Source organism: Chiloscyllium plagiosum, chromosome 32 (assembly GCF_004010195.1).
Source record: "Chiloscyllium plagiosum isolate BGI_BamShark_2017 chromosome 32, ASM401019v2, whole genome shotgun sequence".
NCBI lineage: Eukaryota > Metazoa > Chordata > Chondrichthyes > Orectolobiformes > Hemiscylliidae > Chiloscyllium > Chiloscyllium plagiosum.
This window is the reverse complement of record NC_057741.1, coordinates 42,098,084-42,120,177: the sequence shown is the minus strand read 5'-3', so window position 1 is coordinate 42,120,177 and position 22,094 is coordinate 42,098,084. Positions and strand designations below refer to the sequence as shown.

The following is a 22,094-nucleotide window of genomic DNA, read 5'->3' as shown; positions in this document are numbered from 1 at the left end:
TTGAGAATTTTTTAAAACTTTTGGCGCTGCGAGCAGGGTCAATCGCAATTGAGGAGAGATTTTGATACAGAACAATGTTTTGGAGAAAGACTAAGAAACCAGAAGAACAAACTGTGGAGGTCCCGACCGTCCCGGGATGGCATGACGTGGCAGTTTGTTTGAGAAATGGTGGGGGGCGACCGGAGGGGCCCCAGGGTCGCTGCTGTCCACCCTTGAGAGGATCCCAGTCCTGCTGAAGAACCCCTTGCCTGGGGTACAGCGGAGGATGTGGGCATGTCCAAAAAGCTGAAGCGGAGTTAACAGAATTGAATGGGATTGAACTGAACTGAACTGAGTGGAACTGAACTGAATTGAACTGAAGTGAATCAAATTGAATGGAACAAAATGGAACTGAGCTAAATTGAATTGCAATGGACGGAACTGAATTGAACACAATTGAATTGAACTGAACAGACCTGAACTGAGCTGAATTGAACTACACTGAATTGACTGAACTGAAATTAACTGAAACGAATTGAACTGAATTAAGCATAATGTAACACATGTATTGTGCCAAGCAGTGGAATGTGGTGAAACGGTTAAAAATTATGTCCCAATACATGTGTGAATCTAACCGGAATGGAGGTGTTGCTTAGTCCCGTGTGAATCTTATTACACACCTCCCCGTGTGAATCTTCTTATCTGTATGTAACCAGAATGGAATGTGTTTTTTAGCCTTGCTCTGCTGTTCACATGAATGTTTATATCTGGAAAAGAGTATATCAGCTGGAAAAGTCTCCAGTTCGGTGAGTCTGCTCCGGGGTTACGTTTAACCGCCGAGCGTGGGTTGTTGGCAACCGCTCTACGAGAACTGACGGCTCCCAGTTCCGGTAACATGTAGAGTGAGTATAAGCCAGACCCGTTGTAAGTATGAGACCTGGTTGTGGCGACGCTGCGGGGAATAAAACGCTCATATTCTAGCAGACTCGCCTCTTGGTCGTTTGTTCTGTGTCAGACTACTCTCCTACGAACCTGACCTTGAGAATTTTTTAAAACAGAACAGAGTGTTGAGGAATCAGAGAGGCTGCAGAAGGACTTGGACAGGCTTGGACAGTGGGCCGAGAAGTGGCAGTTGGAATACAATGTGGGAAAATGTGAGGTTATGCACTTTGGCGAGAAGAATAAAGGCTTAGATTCTTTTCTGAATGGGGAAAAACCGCAGAAACCTGAAGCACATAGGGACTTGGGAGTCCTAGTTCAGCGTTCTCTTAAGGTTAACATGCAGGTTCAGTTGGGAGTTAGGAAGGCAGATGCAATGTTGGCATTCATTTCAAGAGGACAAGAATACAAGAGTATGGATATACTGTTGACACTGGACTGGCTTCAGTCAGACCATATCGGAATATTGTGAGCAGTTTGGGCCCCGTATCTAAGGAAGGAAGGGGTCCAGAAGAGGTTTACAAAAATGATCCCCGAGGAAGAAGAGTTTGTCATATGAGCAGTTGAGGACTTTGGGTCTGTACTTGTTGGCAAATTAGAAGGATGAGGGGGGTATTTGATTAAAACTTAGAGAATACTGGGAGGTCTGGATAGAGTGGACATGGAGGAGATGTTTCTGTTAGCAGGAGACACTAGGATCTGAAGGTACAGTCTCAGAGTGAAGGGATGACCCTTTGGAACTGAGAAGAGGAGGAATTTCTTCAGCCAGAGGGTGGCGAACCTGTGGAATTCATTGCTACAGTGGGCTGTGGAGACCAAGTCATTGAGTGTATTTAAAACAAATAGATAAGTTCTTGATTAGTAAGAGCATCAAGGGATCAGGGAGAAGACAGGATAATAGGATTGAGAAACAAATCAGCCTTGATCGAATGGTCGAGCTGACTCGATAGACTGAAAGGCCTAATTCTGTTCGTGTATGTTATGGTCTTATGGAACTGAATTCAAGCAGGACAGTTTGTTATGAAGAGAAATTGAACAAAATGGGGCTTTTTTCCTGAGAGCAAAGTAGACTGAGAGGAGACATGATTGAGATGTATAAAATTGTGAGGGACATTCGACAGAGTTGACAGGAAGAAATGACTATGGACATAGATTTAAGGTAAGGGGTAGAAGATTTAGGGTAGATGTGAGGACATTTCTTTTTCACCCAGAGGATAGTGAGAATCTGGAACTTACTGCCTATAAGGGTGGTACGGTTACGTTGACAAAGTATTTAGATGTGCACTTGCAATGCCAAGGCAAATGAGGCTATGGACCAAGTGCTGGAAAATGGCATTAGAATAGTTAGGTGGTTGTTTATGACCAGTGCAGACTCGATGGGCCAAAGGATCTTTTTCTGTGCTGTAGACCTCTGACTTTAAAACTAAAATGGCATCTTTCATGCAAAACATCTGATAGTTTTTAACTAAGATGGTTCATTTAATTAAATGATTGCTAAATTAAAAAAATGACAGTTATATTGTAATGAAATGCTGCTGTCTGCAGCTGCTGAAAGATACATAATAGGGATGCAGTGTATTATTCTCTTTCTGTGTACCCCTGGGAGATTCACTTCACACTTTCTGTAAGCTGGAAGGTCATCCATTGTAGAGCATCTGTTATTACAGCAGAAAATCCTGGAACAAAACTTTGCATTCCATCTGTGTGAAGAGTTGACAGTTCTATTGTCAGAGTTCAGAAAGGTTGGAGGTGTAGTTTTTGGTCACTTGCTTTCATTACACAGACCTTTGAGTATAGGAGTTGGGACAATCTGTTGAGATTGTACAGGACATCAGTGAGGCCTCTTCTGGAGTACCGTGTCCAGTTCTGGCCTCCCTGTCATTGGAATTATATTATTAATCTCGAGGGTTCAGAAACTATTTACCAGGCTGTTGCTGGGAATGGAGAATTTGACTTATGGGGAATCAGGCTGGGACTTTTTTCACTGGAGCATCAGAGGTTGAGGGGTGATTTTGAGATTTTTAAAATCATGAGTATAGATGAGGTGAATGGCAAGTGTCTTTTCCCTAGTGTGGAGATTTCAAGACGAGCAGGCATATTTTTAAGGTGAGAGGAGGAAGATTTAAAAAAAAAAGATATGAGGGCCAATTTCTTTTTACGTAGAGAGCAGTTCAAGCGTGGAATGAACTTCCAGAGGAAGTGTTGGATGCGGGTCCAGTTACATCATTTAAAAGTCATTTAGATAAGAAATGTTTGGAGGGATAAGCGCCAAGCACGGGCAGATGGGACCAGTTTAGTTTGGGTTATGGTTGGCATTGACAAAGGGTCTGTTTCCATGCTTAATGACTCTATGGCTGTTGGGGATGTGGTGAGGTTGAGGTTTGTTGAATGGAGAGGGTATTGTGGTAAATATTTGATATTTTGCCCATTTTAGATTTCTTCAATGTTAAAATATTGGTTTAATAGGTTTAAAATATGCAAGAAAATTATTTCTTGAATCTTTTGGTAAATGTTCCATTTAATGACGGTTGAACGAGTTTACAATCGGTAACTTTTGTTGCTCTGCGTTTTTTCTTTACTTCCATATAATTTGCTTGTTGTTACTTCAGAACTTTGGGATACTTTACTGTTACTTGTTTTGGATCTTGTAATTTGATGCAACGAGTGAAAATGTTGAGAAAATCAAGGCAGTTTGCAATCCTCTGAGCACGAGATCAAATCAAAGCCTCTTTTAATAACTTATTTTTCAATGTCAAAATATGAAATGAAAATTAAAATACCTTCTGATTTGCAACATTTTCTTTGTGCTGCAATTTTCTATTGATATAGTACTTCTCCATGCTACAGTGTTGTGTTAATTAAGCATGATTGCGAATGCTCCTCCGTTCTATTAATTAATTATTCCATGGCAGTGTGAATGGTGCTTGCTATCATTTCAGTGCAATGAACAGTGCTACTTCATGGACGAGTACCATGTTAATGATACTTGCTAGTACTCCAGTTAGATGTGGCTGATGCTTGCTCAATCTCCAGTGCAATATGGCTGATTCTCCAGTACGGTGGTGTGGCCGATTTTTGCCTGTGCTCCAAACCCGTGTGGCATGCTTGCCAGTTCTCTAGTACAAAATGGCGAGTGCTTCTGAACATTCCAGTGCTGTTGGCTAATATTCCAGAGCTGCATTGATGCTGCTTGTGATGCTTTAGGCCTTCACTGACACTGCTTACTATTTTCTGAGAGTCTCTGTCTTTCTTAGCTTGTTCATTTTGACACTTGACCTTTTGGATTTGTAGTCACAGTCATATGTATTAGAACTTGGTAGCCAACTCCTATCCTCTGCTGTTAAACCAGTAATTTTCCTTGACTAGGCAATGCTTTTCTGCAATTGAGAGTGTGGTGCTGGAAAAGCAGAGCATGTCAGGCAGCATTCAATGAACAGGAGAATTGACGTTTCGGGCAAAACCCCTTCATCAGGAAGGGTTTTTCTGCATTTAATTTGATTCAAAACTTTCCCATAATCATGTGGTATACCTTTGACACACTGACCAGCAGTTGCCAATGAAGGCAGTGAAGGATTGTTGCAAAATGAGAGAATTCTGTATTCTTGGTTCCTGGTTTGTGTCAGTCTCTCCATAGGAATTCTGGGGCTGTTGTGCAGATAATGAGGTAGTACAGGAGCTAGTGACGTTAATAGTTGTTTTTTTGCAATGAACGGGGGGTGTTCATGGCAAGGCCATAATTTGCTGATCACCCTTAATTGCTCTTTAAAAATTGGCAGAGTGCTTTCTGCTTGAAACAGTTCTTCAGGTGTATGTGTGCCAAAGTGCTGTTAGGATGGGAGTTCCAGAATTCTACCCAGCTACAGTGATGGAATGATGTGCTTTCAAGTCAGGGTGATGTATGACTCAGAGCTTTCAGGTGATGTCGTTCCCATGGACTTAGTACTCTTATCATTCTGGGTGGGAGAGGTCATGGGTTTGTACCATTGAAAGAGGCTTGCTCGGTTTCTGCTGGACCTTGTTTGTGGTGGACACTGCTGCTTTTCTGTGCTATTAGCGGAAGGAGTAAATGTTTACGTTGGTCATGGGTTCCTGATTAAGTAAGATACTTTGACCTGGATGATGTTGAGCTTCTTGAAAGTTGTTGGAGTTGTTCTCAACCAGGCATGTAGAGAATATTCTATTACATTCCTGATTTGTGCTTTGTTGATGGTGGACATGCTTTGGGAAATTAAAAGTTTGACACTGTGAAGACTTTCCTCCAAGGATGCGTACTGAATTGGCCGAGTTGTTGGTCCTTGCAATAGGAAAGTTGTCCACATCATTCAGTTGTTTCTGTGTAGCCTGGACATCTTGGTTCTTAAATGAGCAAGTGTTCCACATGTTAGTTTTGCTTGGATATGGAATTCCGCCCAGAATCATTTGAAGAGAGCAGAATTCATGATAGCTTTAATTTATTCTTTCATGGAAACGGGCATCATTGGCAAGGTCAGTGTTTGTTGCCCATTCCTAATTGGCCTTGATCAGAGTGGCTTGCCCAGCTATTTCAGAAGGCAGGTTAAGAGTCACATGTGGATCAGCCCAGGAAAGGACAGCAGATTTCTCTCCCTAAATGACAGTAGTGAACCAGATGTGGTTTTTACGACAGTCAGTAGTGATTTTGTGGTTACTATTACGGAGCTTAGCTTTCAATTCAAGATGGCTTAAACATGAGCTCTGCCAGCTGATGTGGTGGGATTTGAATCCATCTCCCCAGAGCATCAAACTGAGCCCATGGTTTGCTAGACCAGTGAGAATGGCACTATGTCATATCCATAATTTGAGGAAATTGTATCAACCTTTTGAAAATCAAACATTTCAAAAGTCTGGGGGAAAGGACACTGACTTTGTAAATTGTGAAGAAGTAGAAGCAGAAAGGGGCCTGCCAGGTCCCACTGAGCCTGCTCCACCAAATAATATTACAGACTGACCATTGCAAATGTGATTGTGACTTTACTTTCCTGTGTAAGTCCCATCACTCTTGATTTTCTGGTAGAGATGAATACATTCACTAATTCCCTAATTCTAAATTCCTCTACAAGGGAAACATCTTTGAAACACCTACCCTGCCAAGCTTCAATGAAAAGCACAAGGCATTTGTAAAATCGAGGTGTCAACCTGGTGAAGCTACAACACTGGACCACTTGAATGGCAAACAGCAGAAGCTGCAAGCAATAGACAAAGCTAAACAATCCCACAGCCAATGGATCAGATCTAGGTTCTGCAGTCCTGCCACATCCAGTCGTGAATGACAGTGGATAATTCATCAACTAACTCGAGGAGGAGGAAGCTGCACAAATATCTTTGTCCTCCATGATGGAGGAGCCCAGTACGTTCGTGCAAAAGAAAAGGCTGAGTCTTGAGGCTCTCCCTCTATGGTGTTCACATGCTCTGTTCACCTATCTTGGATCCAGTCAGAGGCTTTTTCTTGCTGGTGACTCTTGGCATCCAAAATGAACTTGACTGCAAAAAGCAATGAGTAGTCTGTCTGTGGGTGAAGCTTGCTTGGCACATGTTCACAGTGCTGCAGTATCTTAGAACTTCCCCGACTGCTTGAACAAAGCAATACTGTAAACGCAATGAGTTTGAATGACTTGTTTTTAATAGTGCAGCAACTTATTACGCAGTCCTTGGTTTCAAGCAGTCCTTTTCTCATTTTGATCTATAACCAAAACAAAGGAAAATAAAAGTGGTCTTTACCACCCTTCCTATTCATGTACCCATCCAAATGCCTCTTAAATGTTGCAATTGTACCAGCCTCCACCACTTCCTCTGGCAGCTCATTCCATACACGTACCACCCTCTGTGTGAAAAAGTTGCCCCTTAGGTCTCTTTTTCCCCTCTCACCCTAAACCTATGCCCACTAGTTCTAGACTCCCTGACCCCAGGGAAAAGAGTTGGTCTATTTACCCTATCTGTGCCCCTCATAATTTTGTAAACCTCTATAAGGTCACCCCTCAGCCTCCAGGGAAAACAGCCCCAGCCTGTTCAGCCTCTCCCTATAGCTGAAATCCTCCAGCCCTGGTAACATCCTTGTAAATCTTTTCTGAACCCTTTCAAGTTTCACAATATCTTTCCGATAGGAAGGAGACCAGAATTGCACGCAATATTCCAAAAGTGGCCTAACCAATGTCCTGTACAGCCGCCACATGATATCCCAACTCCTGTACTCAATACTCTGACCAATAAAGGAAAGCATACCAAACGCCGCCTTCACTATCCTATCTATCTGCGACTCTACTTTCGAGGAGCAATGAACCTGCACTCCAAGGTCTCTTTGTTCAGCAACACTGCCTAAGACCTTACCATTAAGTGTATCTGTCCTGCTAAGATTTGCTTTCCCAAAATGCAACACTTCGCATTTATCTGAATTAAACTCCATCTGCCACTTCTCAGCCCATTGGCCCATCTGGTCAAGATCCTGTTGGAATCTGAGTCAACCCTCTTCGCTGTCCACTACACCTTCAATTTTGGTGTCATCGGCAAACTTACTAACTGTACCTCTTATGCTCGCATCCAAATCATTTATGTAAATGACAAAAATTAGAGGACCCAGCACCGATCTTTGTGGCACTCCACTGGTCACAGGCCTCCAGTCTGAAAGACAACCCTTCACCACCACCCTTTGTCTTCTACCTTTGAGACAGTTCTGTATCCAAATGGCTAGTTCTCCCTGTATTCTGTGAGATCTAACCTTATTAACCAGTCTCCCGTGGGGAACCTTGTCGAACGCCTTAGTGAAGTCCATATAGATCACATTTACCGCTCTGCCCTCATCAATCCTCTTCGTTACTTCTTCAAAAAACTCAATCAAGTTTGTGAGACATGATTTCCCACACACAAAGCCATGTTGACAATCCCTAATCAGTCCTTGCCTTTCCAAATACATGTACATCCTGTCCCTCAGGATTCCCTCCAACAACTTGCCCACCACCGACGTCAGGTTCACTGGTCTATAGTTCCCTGGCTTGTCCTTACCACCCTTCTTAAACAGTGGCACCACGTTAGCCAACCTCCAGTCTTCCGGCACCTCACCTGTGACTATCAATGATACAAATATCTCCGCAAGTAGCCCATCAATCACTGCTCTAGCTTCCCACAGAGTTCTAGGGTACACCTGATCAGGTCCTGGGGATTTATCCACCATTATGCGTTTCCAGACATCCAGCACTTGCTCCTCTGTAATTTGTACATTTTGCAAGATGTCACCATCTATTTCCCTACAGTCTATATCTTACATTTCCTTTTCCACAGTAAATACTGATGCAAAATACTCGTTTAGTATCTCCCCAATTTTCTGCAACTTGCTGATCTATGAGGGGCCCTGTTTTCTCCCTAGTTACCATTTTGTCCTTAACATATTTGTAAAAACCCTTTGGATTCTCCTTAATTCTATTTGCCAAAGCTATTTCATGTCCCCTTTTTGCCCTCCTGATTTCCCTCTTAAGTATACTCCTACTGCCTTTATACTCTTCACTCTATCTATCCTGTCTACCTTACATATGCTTCCTTCTTTATTGTCACTGGATTTATAATCCAGAGACCAAATTAATGATCTGATGGCAGATGGTGAAATTTGAATTTGAATGTTTGGAATTACAGTCTACTGATTACCATGAAACCATTGGCAATTATCATAAAACTCCGTCTGGATCACTAATAATAAAAAAAATCTGCAGTCCTTAGCTGCTTGGTCCACATGATTCCAGATCTATTGCAATATGATTGATTTTAACTGTCCTCTGAAATGACCTAGCAAATATTAAACTGCAAAAATGTCTCAAGAATTAAACTGGATGGACCACCGAGCACCAGAAAAAGGTTGACTTTGCAAATTCCACCTCCATGATTCCTTCCATTAACTGCAATTATCTCCAATGTTGGAACAGTTCATGTCTGTGACACCTTCAGCCCTTTCCTCATCAATCAACTTTGTTATTTCCTCAAAGAATTCAATTTAGTTGGTAAGACATGATCTTCCCTGCACAAAACCATGTTGCCTATCACTAAAAAAAAATTTTCTTCCAAATGGAAATTGATCCAATCCCTCAGTATCTTCTCATGCAGCTTCCCTACCACTGTTGTCAGGCTCACCTGTCTGTAATTACCTGGATTATCTCTGCTGCCCTTCTTAAACAAGGGGATAACATTAGCAATTCTCCAGTCCTCTTGGACCTCACCCATCTTCAAAGATGCTGCAAAGATATCTGTTAAGACTGCAGCTATTTTTTCTCTCGCTTCTCTCAGTAACCTGGGATAGATCCCATCCGGACCTGGGGACTTGTCCACCTTAATGCCTTTTAGATTACCCAACACTTCCTCCCTTCTTATGCCGACTTGACCGAGAGCAATTAAACATCTGTCAGGTCCCCCTCCTCGGTAAAGATGATCAGATGATTAGATAGGGTGGATAGTGAGAGCATTTTTCCTCGGATGGGGATGGCTGACACGAGGGGGCATATCTTTAAATTGAAGAGTGATAGATATTGGACAAATGTCAAAGGTAGGTTCTTTACTCAAAGTAGTAAGGGCATGGAATGCCCTGCCTGCAACAGTTGTGGACTCGGCAACTTTAAAGGCATTTAAATGGTCGTTGGATAGGCATATGGATCAGAATGGAATAGTATAGGTTAGATGGGCTTCAGATTGGTTTCACAGGTCAGCATAACATCGAGGGCCAAAGAGCCTGTACTGCCCAGCAATGTTCTATGTTTTATGAAAATCTTTGCCAAGTACTCATTGAGAATCTCATCCATTTTCTCTGACTGCACGCATAACTTCCTTTGTCCTTGAGTGGGCCAACCCTTTCTCTCGTTACCTTCTTGCTCCTTATATACAAATAAAAGGCTTTGGGATTTTCCTTCACCCTTTTTGCTAAAGTTGTCTCATGACCCCTTTTAGCCCTGTCAATTCCTTCTTTCAGGTTGGTCCTACTTTCCCAATATTCTTCCAAAGGTTCGCCTGTTTTCAGTCACCTCGACCTTCAGAATGCTTCCTAATTCCTGTTAGGTAGTCTCTCAATTTCACCTGTCATTCATGTTTCCTTATTTTTCCATTTCTATCCCTCATTTTCACAGGGACATTCTATCCAGCATTCTAAACAACTTCTCTTTAAAAGCCTCCCACATATCAAATGTTGATTTACCTTGAAACAGCTACTCCCAATCGACACTCCCCAGCTCCTGCCGAATTTTGGTATAGTTGGCCTTCCCCCAATTTTGCACTCTTCCTTTAGGACCATTCTCATCTTTGTCCATGAATATTCTAAAACTTAAGGAATTGTGATCACTATTCCCAAAGTAATTCCCCAACACCAGGTTCAGTTTGGCCCCTTCCCGAGTTGGATTATTTACATACTGCTCTATGAAACCCTCCTGCAACAAACCCCAACAAGCAGACAAAACACGTCTAGAAACCCTAGCCACTCTCCCCTATATCCAAGACATGTTGGAAATAACTGCCAGACTACTCAGACCTCTTGGCATCATGGTAGCCCACAAACCCACGAACACACTAAAACAGCAGCTAATGAACTTGGAAGACGCTATGACAGACAAGAAGCAAAACTAATGTAATTTACAAAATACCTTGCAAGACTGTAACAAACACTACATTGGACAAACAGGTAGAAAACTAGCCACCAGGATACATTAACGTCAACTAGCCACAAAATGACATGACCCACTCTCTCTAGTGTCCTTACATACAGAAGAGGAAGGACACCACTTCGACTGGGACAACACATCCATCTTAGGACAAGCCAAACAGAGACACGCATGAGAAGTCTTCGAAGCATAGCATCCCAACCGAAACTCTTATCAACAAACACATGACTTGGATGCCATTAACTACCCTCGAAGAAAAAGAACAGGAAATGACATCACCAACCTAAGGAAACCTAAACACACAAATAGAAAGCGGGCCATACCACCAGTGCTTCGTCTGGAGGCTCACTGATAATGTTACCTAGTATGGTGATGAAATGTTTGAAAACGAACCTTCCAGCTCGGCGAGCAAACCTATATTTAGTCCAACTATAATATTAAATAATCGATAAATGAAAAGAAAACTTTACTAATCACATTACTTAGCAGCACGCGATAAAAAAGAAAAACCTCACCATGTCAACATGCCACAGAATCTTTTTTTTTCTCATCAGAGGAGGGCAGGTGGGAAACTCAGGTTTAGTCACGCCCAAATATATCAGTTCACTCATCTTCTCAGAGCGCAATTTGACTGCTCCCACTCAGCTTTGCTGCCGAAATGAAGGCCCAGGGGTAAGTATTTATAGCCTTTACTCACCTTCCCAGAGTACAATTTGACCACTCTCAGCTGTGTTGCTGAAAAAAAACCTCACCTCCAGAGGTTTCCAGTATCTCAAATACCAGTCTTCACCCAATTTAATTCAATCTCCAAACAGTTGGAGTGCTGGATGTTGCAAAAGTGTTAGGAACTAACACAATCCAGCTGTAGTTCTGCAGATGTGTTCTCCAGATCTTGCCACACCCCTACCAAGCAGTTTGAGTATAGCTACAATTGTTAGGTAAATACTGTGCAAACATTTTAGAACAAACCCAAATTGGCCAATTGCCACCCCATCGGTCTACTCTTGTTCATCAGTGAAATAGTGGAGCGGGTTGTTGATGGGGCCATTGAAGTGGTGTGTCTAAAGATATAACCTGCTTCTTGACCCTCAGTTTGGGTCCTGCAGGGAAAACTTGGCTCCTGACCTTATCATAGCCGTAATCCAAATATTATCAAAAGAGGTGGACTCCACACCTGAGGTGAGAGTGCTGTACTTGACGTGAAAACTGCATTGCCAGATAATAGTGTCAAAAAGCCATATCAAAATTGGAGTCAATGGAAATCCGATGCTTAGCTCGTATATACCTGAGCTAAGGAGAAGCGTCTTCACCCAGAAAGTGGTGAGCCTATGGAAAGTGCTCTGCTACAGAAAGTAATTGAGGCCAAAACATAAAATGTTTTCAAGAAAGAGAGACATTTCTTGGGGCAATGGGGATCAAAAGGTTTAGGGAGAAAGTGGGAACAGTGTTCTGAGTTGGATGATGAACCATGATGATACTGATTGGCAGAGCAGACTCAGTGGACCAAATTGACTACTACTCTTTTCTGTGATTCTGTTTATCAAAAAAGAAGATGGTTATGATTGAAGGTTAGTCATCTCAGCACCAGGAGATCTCTGTAGGAGATTCTTTCAGTTATGTTCCATCTTCAGCTGCTTCATCAATGACCCTCCCTTCATCATAAGATCAGAATTGGGGATGTTTGTTGATGATAGTGAAGCAGTCCAAGTCTTTATGTAACAAGAATTGACAACATTCAAGTTTGGGCTGATAAGTGACAATGACATTTGCATCTCACAGTTGCCAGGCAGTGACCAACAGTGAGAGGACCTAACTATCGGCCATTAAAAATCAATGGCATTACTGTCCCTGAATTCCCATTATTAACATTCTGAGGGGTGCCACTGACTAGACTTTCTTGGAAGACCATTTAAGTACTGTGTGAAACAAGACACATGGGAGCAGAACCACCTGTAAGTTCTTCTCCAAGTGCATGCCACACTGACTGGACTATATCAGAAACCTTGGAACTCGGTCCATAAAGCACGGTGTGTCCCCATGCTCCTTTCGCTTCCTCTATTTTAAGGCAGCAGCCCTATCATGACCATCACCGCATCCAGGGGAAATAAAATTAGGAAATAAATGCTGCCAGAGTTAACAATACCTGTGTCCCATGAATAAATTTTTAAAAGGCCAGGCCTAAGGCTAAGGATTCTACTGCAAGTAACTTCCCTCCTGACTCCCCAAAGCCTATCCATGATCGACAAGACACAAATGTCTTAATCGGAGTACACCCCACTTGCCTGAATTACTGCAGCTCCAACAGCATTCAGGAGCCTTGACACCATCCAGGATAAAACATAATGTTTGGTAAGTAACTGATCTACCACCTTCACCATTGACTGCCTTCATGACTGATGCACAGTGACAGTAGTGTCTACCATTCAAAAATCAGGCTCCTTTGAAAATACCTTCTAAACCTGCAACTTCTATAATCTGGAAGGATACTGGTAGCAGATGCATGGGAATACCACAATCAACAAATTTTCTGTGGTTCACACACCATCCCAACTTGCAAGTACAGTTTTTTTTTTCTTGGAGGGGTTGTATTCCACTGGCAGTGTCTCTACCTTTGGGCCAGGTTCCAAGTCTCACCACTTCCAAGGTATGTATATCCATTCCTTCACTGTCACTGGGCCATATTAACTTTTATGGTTAACCATGCACAAATGTTGCATGACTCTGAGAAAATTAACACGCGTCAAAATAAATTCGCTTTTCATTACAGTACTAGACAGAGTACTAGACTCTGTTTTTCAATCAAGTGCATCATAAATGTTCTAATTTTCTTCCTGCTTCCTGCATCTGTTATCTAGACTTTTAAGAAATGCAGTAATTTTAAGATGGGAAATGCTACAATATACACAGAAATATTTTAAAAAGTGAAATCAATAGTTCATGAGAATTTGGACTATGAAGCTCTGATGGTCAGTAGAAGCTTGTATCTGGGATTGGTCTAAAACCAGAACACCTGGATTTATTTGGTAACAATCTAAAATAGCTTAAGAAACTTCACGGAAGCTGTATAAATCAAAATTTGACACTGATCTATGTAAGGAGAAAGTGAGGACTGCAGATGCTGGAGCTCAGAGTCAAGAGTTCATTTTATTCCTGATGAAGGGCTTTTGCCCGAAATGTCGATTTCGCTGCTTGTTGGACTGCTGTGCTCTTCCAGCACCACTGGTCCAGAAGCAAAATAAAGGACTTATGTCCGAAACATAGATTCTCCTGCTCCTCGGATGCTGCCTAACCTGCTGTGCTTTTCCAGCAGTAGCAGTCGACACTGATCCATGTAAGGCAGTTAATCAAAGATGGAGGTTATAAACAGGATTATAAAGTAAGAGACGAAGGCAGAGAGGTCATGGGGGGAATCTAGCACATTGGGCATAGAGGCATAGAAAACAGAAGCAGCTGATTATTCAACTAGATAAGCATAGCAGGTCAGGCAGCTTTGGAGGAGCAGAAAAGTTGATGTTTCGGGTCAGGATGCTTCGCCAGCTCTGACCCGAAACAGCGACTTTCCTGCTCCGCTGATGCTGTCTGACCTCACACCAATTATTTTGACCATATCAAGCATTCTAGAGTTGGATATTGCTGTGTTGCCTGGCTTGGGTGTGACTTTGTCACATCCAACCTAGTGTTTAGGTCAAAGCTGAATAATCTGGCTGAATTTATTGCCCGAAACATTGATTTTCCTGCTCCTTGGATGTTGCCTGACCTGCTGTGCTTTTTGAGCACCACTCTAATCTAGACTCTGATTTCCAGCATCTGCAGTCCTCATTTCTGCCCAGTTGAATTTATTCTTATACATTTTCATAATGATTTTCCACAAATTGGTGATTTTCTTGGCTAATTCAGAAGGCAGTTAAAAGGTAATCACGTTTGTTCGGGTTTGAAATTAGATATTGCCCAGACGTAATGATGGCAATTTTCCTTCTCTTAACCATATTAGTGAGAAATCTAGTCGTTTCACAGTCACTATTATATATTTATTTCAGTAAGGCGCTTGATAAGGTTCCCATGGTAGGCTACTGTACAAAATATGGAGGCATAGGATTGAGGGTAATTTAGCAGTTTGAATCAGAAATTGGCTAGCTGACAGAAGACAAGGTGACGGTTGATGAGAAATAGTCATCCTGGAGTTCGGTTACTAGTGGTGTACTGCAAGGATCTGTTTTGGGGCCACTACTGTTGAGCTGGGTGAGGGTTTAGAAGGATGGGTTAGTAAATTTGCGGATGACACTAAGGTCAATGGAGTTGTAGACAGTCCCGAAGGATGTTGTAGGTTACAGAGGAACACAGAAAAGCTGCAGAGAGGTGGCAAATGGAGTTTAATGTGGAAAAGTGTGAGGTGATTCAATTCGGAAGGAGCAACAGGAATGCAGAGTACTGGGCTACTGGTAAGATTCTTGGTAGTGTAGATGAACCGAGAGATCTCGGTGTCTATGTACATAGATCCCTGAAAGTTGCCACTCAGGTTGATAGGGTTGTTTCGAAGGCATACGGTGTGTTAGCTTTTATTGCTAGAGGGATTGAGTGTCGGCCACACTTGGAGTATTGTGTACAGTTCTGGTCACCACATTATGGGAAGGATGTGGAAGCTTTGGAAAGGGTTCAGAGGGGGTTTACTAGGATGTTGCCTGGTATGGAAGGAAGATCCTATGAGGGAAGGCTAAGGGACTTGAGGCTGTTTTTGTCAGATAGAAGAAGGTTGAGAGGTGACCTAATTGAAACACATAAGATAATCAGAGGGTTAGATAGAGTGGACATTGAGAGCCTTTTTCCTTGGATGGCGCTGGCTTGCATGAGGGGACATAGGTTTAAATTGAGGGGTGATAGTTATAGTACAGATGTCAGAGGTAGTTTCTTTACTCAGAGAGTAGTAGGGGCGTAGAACGCACTGCCTGCAACAGTAGTAGACTCACCAACTTTAAGGTTATTTAAATGGTCATTGGATAGACATACGGACAAGAATGGAATAGTGTAGGATAGATGGGCTTCCGATTGGTTTCACCGGTCAGCGCAAAATCGAGGGCTGAAGAACCTGTACTGAGCTGTAATGTTCTACGTTCTATGGTGTCTTTTTGCTGGATTTGTTTAATTAACAGTATGTAAATTCCCCAGGTGTCAGTTAAACATGTGTCTCTAATTCATTCATCTTGACCTCAATGTTACTGCTGAAAATGTGTTGCTGGAAATGGGCTCATGCCCGGAACGTCGATTCTCCTGCTCCTTGGATGCTGCCTGATCTGCTGCGCTTTTCCAGCAACACATTTTCAGCTCTGATCTCCAGCATCTGCAGTCCTTACTTTCTCCTCAATGTTACTGTTCCAGTAATGCAACCCTCAGAAGTGGCACAGTGTAGTTTAGCACCGATACACAACTGAAGTGGTTGTCACAGCACTGAATGTATGTGAATGCACTGAGAGTTCAACCTTTTATGTTGAGTGGCCAGGAGTGATCTTGTGTTGCACAAAGCGCAGATTCAGTGCATTTCTTGACTGTCTTTGTCATAATCAAGAGTATTCATATTGCGAATTAAACAACTTGAACTGTCTATTTTCCCTCTAGGAAAGCACTTTATTGCTGTTAGATTGCTGTGATTTATTTTCAGTTGAGTCAAAGTTGTTGAATTGTACAGCACAGAATGAGCCATTTAGCCCATCATGCCCTGCTAGTTCCATCAAAGAGCTCTCCAATTAGGCCCATTCCTTCACTTTTTCCCCACAGTCCTGAAAATCTTTCTCTTCAAATATTAATGCAAGTCCTCATTGAAAGTTACTGTTGATACTACTTTTACATAGTACATCACAGAAAAATTACAACAAAAGTACTTCTCATTCTGTCTCCTGTTCTTTGGTCAGTTGCCTTAAATGTGTGCCTGTGGTGACTGATTCTTTTGCTGCTAGGAATAGTTTCATATTTACTCTCTGACTGTTTTCTGATATCAAAAATATCTTTAAAATTTTCTTTCAGCCTCTTCTGCTCTCATAGAACACTTTTGACTTCTGTCCAACTCACCATATAACTGAGGCCTTTAAACTTTAGTGTCCTCCTTATGAATTTCTGAGGCTCCCTTGAAACTCTAAAGTTTAGTGTCTACTTTGGGCCAAAATGCTCAATTTGGGCTTAATTGGTGTGATGAAGCTTTTCCTAGGCCTCTTTGTAAAACCAAGCCTTTTCAACTTGCTGTGTCACAATTTGAGGTTTCTGTCCATATGCACCCTATTGTTTTCTGTTCTTATACTCAATTTAAATTATTTTGATATATTTGCGTTACCTCTCCTCATTCTTCCTATCAAAATACTTCACTTCGTCCTTTACTGCATTAAATTTCATCTGCCCAGTTCATCAGCTTGTCTTTATAGTTGGGCTGGATTACTGTGTGTGTCTGTCCTAAGTGGAAATATAGGGTTATCTCATTGTCTGATGAGGTTCACACCAACAGAATCTCTGCTTGGCATACAGTCTGAGAGTTGTACAGGAAGTGGTCATCTTTCATGAATGCTATCACAGGAGTACAATGATACAAACTAAATGTCTTCTCTAATTTTTCTTCAGGTGCTTCACGCGACTGCTCAAACATTGAGATCTTCACCGGCGTCATCACATGACTACACTGCAGTGCTCCGTGTCAGAGCAACACAGGTACCTTGCTGATCAACAATCATCTTATCTTATCCTCAGTCATTGCAGATTCTGTTTTGAATCAAGTAACTTAATGTGATTAAATGTCACTTGATAACTGTTGCATCTTCTGATTCCCTCCTGTCTCGAAGCTGAGAAAACATGGAAAATGTTAACTGTCCAATTTAACCTGTTGCATGTGGACATTGTGTAGCCTAGATTTACAGTGAAATCTTTGAACCACTCTGTTCTGCAGTCATGCATTCTCCTGGATGAGACAAACACAAGCATGAGCTAATTTAGGGCAGAAGTCGAGTAAGTTCCTCCTTGAACCCAGAGGTAGTTAAGCAAATCTCTAGAGACTGGAGTTGCTCATGCCATACTTCACAGTTAACAATTGTAATAAAAAACTACAGGCTTGAAGCAACACACACTTTATTTTTACATTCTAGATAAAATGCAAACAAAAGTAAGAAGAATTGGAATAACAACTCTATTGAAAAACTTAAAAGATAATAAGATTATTTAACAACTAAACAGCACCTGTTTCAGTATAGTAACATCCCATAAACGCACCCTTGGCAAAATCAATAAAATAGATTGCCTCACATCCAATTCTAGCAGAAGGAAGAGAACCTTAGCTTTTAACTGTAACAGAGAGGAAAAGCAGTTTCCGCATTCAACTTCAAGACCCAGCTGGGGTCTTGAAACTGGATGTGAAAAGCTAAAACTAAAGTCTGTGGGAGCTTGACTGCACCCATTTAGGCTGCGTCTATTGTTCCAACATTTTAAAAAGGAGAAAGTGAGGTCTGCAGATGCTGGAGATCAGAGATGGAAATGTGTTGCTGGAAAAGCGCAGCAGGTCAGGCAGCATCTTGGGAACAGGAGAATCGACGTTTCGGGCATAAGCCTTCCTGAAGAAGGGCTTATGCCCGAAACATCGATTCTCCTGTTCCCTAGATGCTGCCTGACCTGCTGCGCTTTTCCAGCAACACATTTCCATCTCAACATTTTAAAAAGTAAACCTAAGCCCTCACAAGCTGTTTATGGTTTGAAGCAGACCGCTCCACACCTTTGTCTCAACCTTTCATCATTAAAAAAAGAATGACAAAATAGATCTCTTAAAGCTATGGTATCATCACAATACTTGTAGAATATCTTGGGGCTCTTCCTCATCTGGCCCACCATCATTTTCTCATGCTCACTCTTTGCTCTCCTATTTGCTTTCTTGAGCTCCCTCCTGCACTTTCTATACTCGTGTAAGGCATCTATTATTTTGTTCCCTTTGTAGATGTTAGATGCTTCGCTTTCTGTGGCAGAGAATTCCACAGCCTCACCACTCCCTGGGTGAAGAAGTTTCTCTTTGCCTGAACCCTAAATGGCATACCCCATATCATGACCCCTGGTTCTGGTCTCCTTGGTCCTTGGGACCATCCTTCCTGCATTTCATCTTCCTGTTTAGCCCTGTTTGAATTTTAGAGCTTCTGTGAGATCTTCCCTTATTCTTCTAAGCTCCAGAGAATATATCCCAACTGATCCAGTCTCTCGTCATTCATCAGTCCTGAAATTCTCGGAATCAGTCTGGTATGTCTTTGTTGCTCGCCGTCCACAGTCAGAACATCCTTTCTCAGGTAAGCAGACCAAAACTACATGTAGTATTTCAGATGTGGTCTCACCAAAGCCGTGTACAATTGCAGCAAAACATTTCTGCTCCTATACTCAAATAGCCAGCATACTATTTGTCCTCTGCATGCTTACTTCCAGTGACTGGTGTACAAGGGACCTCAGGTCTCGTAGCACCTCCCCTTTTCTCAATCTTATCACTTTTCAGATAATCTGTCTTACTGTTTTGCTTCAAAGTGAATAATCTCACATTTATCCATATTTTATATGTCACCTGTCATACTGCATTTGCCCACTAAGTCAAGTTGTCCAAATCACACTGAAGCATTTCTGTGTCCTCCTCACTGCTCACCCTCTGCAGGCTTGTAGATGTTACATTTAGTTCTCTCTTCTAAGTTATTAGTATATGTATGTTGTGAAACAATCCAAAGATGTGCAGGTCATGTGAATTGGCCATGCTAAATGGCCCATAGTGTTAGGTGCATTAGTCGGGGTGCATGAGGGAATGGGTCTGGGTGGGTTACGCTTCAGAGGGTTGGTATGGACTTGTTGGACTGAAGGGCCTTTTTCCACACCGTAGGGAATCTTAAAAAAAAGGTCATTGGTCATTGGCTACCACTCAGAAATGACCCTTGTATTCCTATTCTTGGTTTCTTGTCTGCCAGCCAGTCATCTATCCATGAGGACAAAGTGAGGTCTGCAGATGCTGGAGATCAGAGCTGGAAATGTGTTGCTGGAAAAGCGCAGCAGGTCAGGCAGCATCCAGGGAACAGGAGAATCGACGTTTCGGGCATAAGCCCTCCTTCATTCCTGAAGAAGGGCTTATGCCCGAAACATCGATTCTCCTGTTCCCTGGATGCTGCCTGACCTGCTGCGCTTTTCCAGCAACACATTTCCAGCAGTTATCTATCCATGTCATACAGTAGCCTCAATCCCACACACATTAGTTTAACATACTAATTGTTTATGTGGGATTTTATTTGAAGCCTTCTGAAAGCCCAAGTAAATCTCATCCACCGGTTCTCTCATATCAACTCTACTGGGATGTAGTTTGTTGGGCCGTGGGGATTTATCGGTCTCTAATCCCATCAATTTCCCCAACACTATTTCTTTACTAATATTGATTTCCTTCAGTTCCTCTCTCTCACTAGACTATGTGCACTGGCTATTTGTGTCTTCCTTTGTGAAGACAGAACTAAAATATTTATTTCATTGTTTTGCCATCTCTTTGTTCCCCAGTTATAACTTCCCCTGTTTTCAGTTGTAAGGAATCTATATTTGTCTTCACTAATCTTTTTCTCTTCACAAACTTGCAAAGCTTTTATAATCAGTTTAAATCTTCACCATAAGTGTATCCTGGAACTCTGTTTTTTTCCCTCTTAATCTTTTCTTTTGTCTTCCTTGGCTAAAATCTAAACTGCTCCCAATCTTTAAGTCTGCTGCTCATTTTGGTCAATTTGTCTCCCCATTCTTTGGATCGAATGCTATCCCTAATGTCTCTTGATCGTCATCACCGGGCCACCTTTCCCATTATATTTTTGTGCCAGACAGAAATGGGCAATTGTTGTAGTTACTCTATGCAATCTTTGCCATTGTCTATCCACCTTCATCCTTTGAAGTAATGATCCCCAATTTATCATAGCTAGCATGCCTTGTACCATTATAGTTTGTTCTACTTAAGTTTATCACTGTTGTCTCAGAATAACCTATATCACTCTCCACCTTAATGAAGAATTCTATCATATTAAAGTCACTCTTTCCCAAGGGACATCACCCAGCTAGATTGCCGATTTATTCCTTTCTCATTACACAATGCCCAGTTGAAGATGACCTGTCCTCTGGTCGGTTCCCCAACATATTGATCCAGAAAACCACCTTGTACACACTCCAGAAATTCTTCCTGTACGGTATCTTTACTGACTTGATTTTGCTCAAATCTATATGCAGATTAAAATCACCCATAATTAGAGCTGTAAGTTTATTGTTTGCAGCTCTAATTTCCTGTTTAATGTCATCCCCAGCGTTACAAGCACAGTTTAGCGGTTTCTATACAATCCTGCTTCTCAATGTTTTTGTGCGCTACACATACAAGAAGACAAAATCTTTTCCCTGGGGTGGGGAGTCCAGAACTAGAGCACATAGATTTAGGGCGAGAGGGGAAAGATATAAAAGAGACCTAAGGGACAACGTTTTCACTCAGAGGGTGGTACGTGTATGGACTGAGTTGCCAGAGGGAGTGATGGAGACTAGAACAAATTGCAACATTTAAAAGATATCTGGATGGATATATGAATAGGAAGGGTTTGGAGGGATATGGGCCGGGTGCTGGCAGGTGGGACTAGATTGGGTTGGGATATCTGCTTGGTATGGACGGGTTGGACCAAAGGGTCTATTTCCATGCTGTGCATCTCCATGACTCTATGAGCAGAGCGAACTCAGTGTCCAGGTACACAGAATCTTGAAAGATGCCACCCAGATTGATAAGGTTGTTAAGAAGGCATACAGTGGGTTAGCTTTTATTGGTCGAGAGATTGAGTTCCAGAACCATGAGATCATGCTGCAGCTGTACACAACTCTGGTGCGGCCTCATTTGGAGTTTTGCGCACAGTTCTGGTCACTGCATTATAAGAAGGATGTGGAAGCTTTGGAAAGGGTTCAGAGGGGATTTACTAGGATTTTGCCAGGTATGGAGGAAAGGTCTTGTGAGGAAAGGCTGAGGGACTTGAGGCTGTTTTCGTTAGAGAGAAGAAGATTGAGAGGTGACTTAATTGAGACATATAAGATAATCAGAGGGTTAGGTAGGTTGGACTGTAAGAGCTTTCTTCCTCTGATGGCGATGGCTAGTATGAGAGGACATAACTTTAAATTGAGGGATGATCAATATAGGACAGATGTCAGAGGTAGTTTCTTTGCTCAGAGTAGTAGGGGCATGGAACACACTGACTGCAACAGTCGTAGACTCGCCAACTTTAAGGACATTTCGCTGGTCATTGGATAGGCATATGGACGAGAATGGAATAGTGTAGGTTAGATGGGCTTCAGATTGGTTCCACAGGTTGGTGCAACATCAGGGGCCTGTACTGCGCTGCTATGTTCTATGAGGTACAAGTTCAAACCTTCGGTTCAAGCTGTGAAGTGCAAAAGTGATTATAATGAGAATTGGAAAAGGCAGAATTTGAAGAGACTGAATTTTCAATGTGGTGTGAATTTCCCAAAGTAGCATTCAGAGTCACTTTACTTTTGAGA

At 42.1% G+C, this 22,094-nt stretch overlaps 1 protein-coding gene across 1 annotated transcript in view; it reads left to right on the top strand.

Moving 5' to 3' along the window:
* The window catches only part of LOC122539561 (polycomb group RING finger protein 3), a 167,138-nt gene that overhangs the window by 33,242 nt on the left and 111,802 nt on the right, over positions 1-22,094 (top strand). Inside the window, exon 2 of the mRNA XM_043674543.1 lies at positions 17,160-17,246. Within this exon, the coding sequence (XP_043530478.1) occupies positions 17,160-17,246 (87 nt within the window). The remainder of the gene's footprint in view (positions 1-17,159; positions 17,247-22,094) is intronic.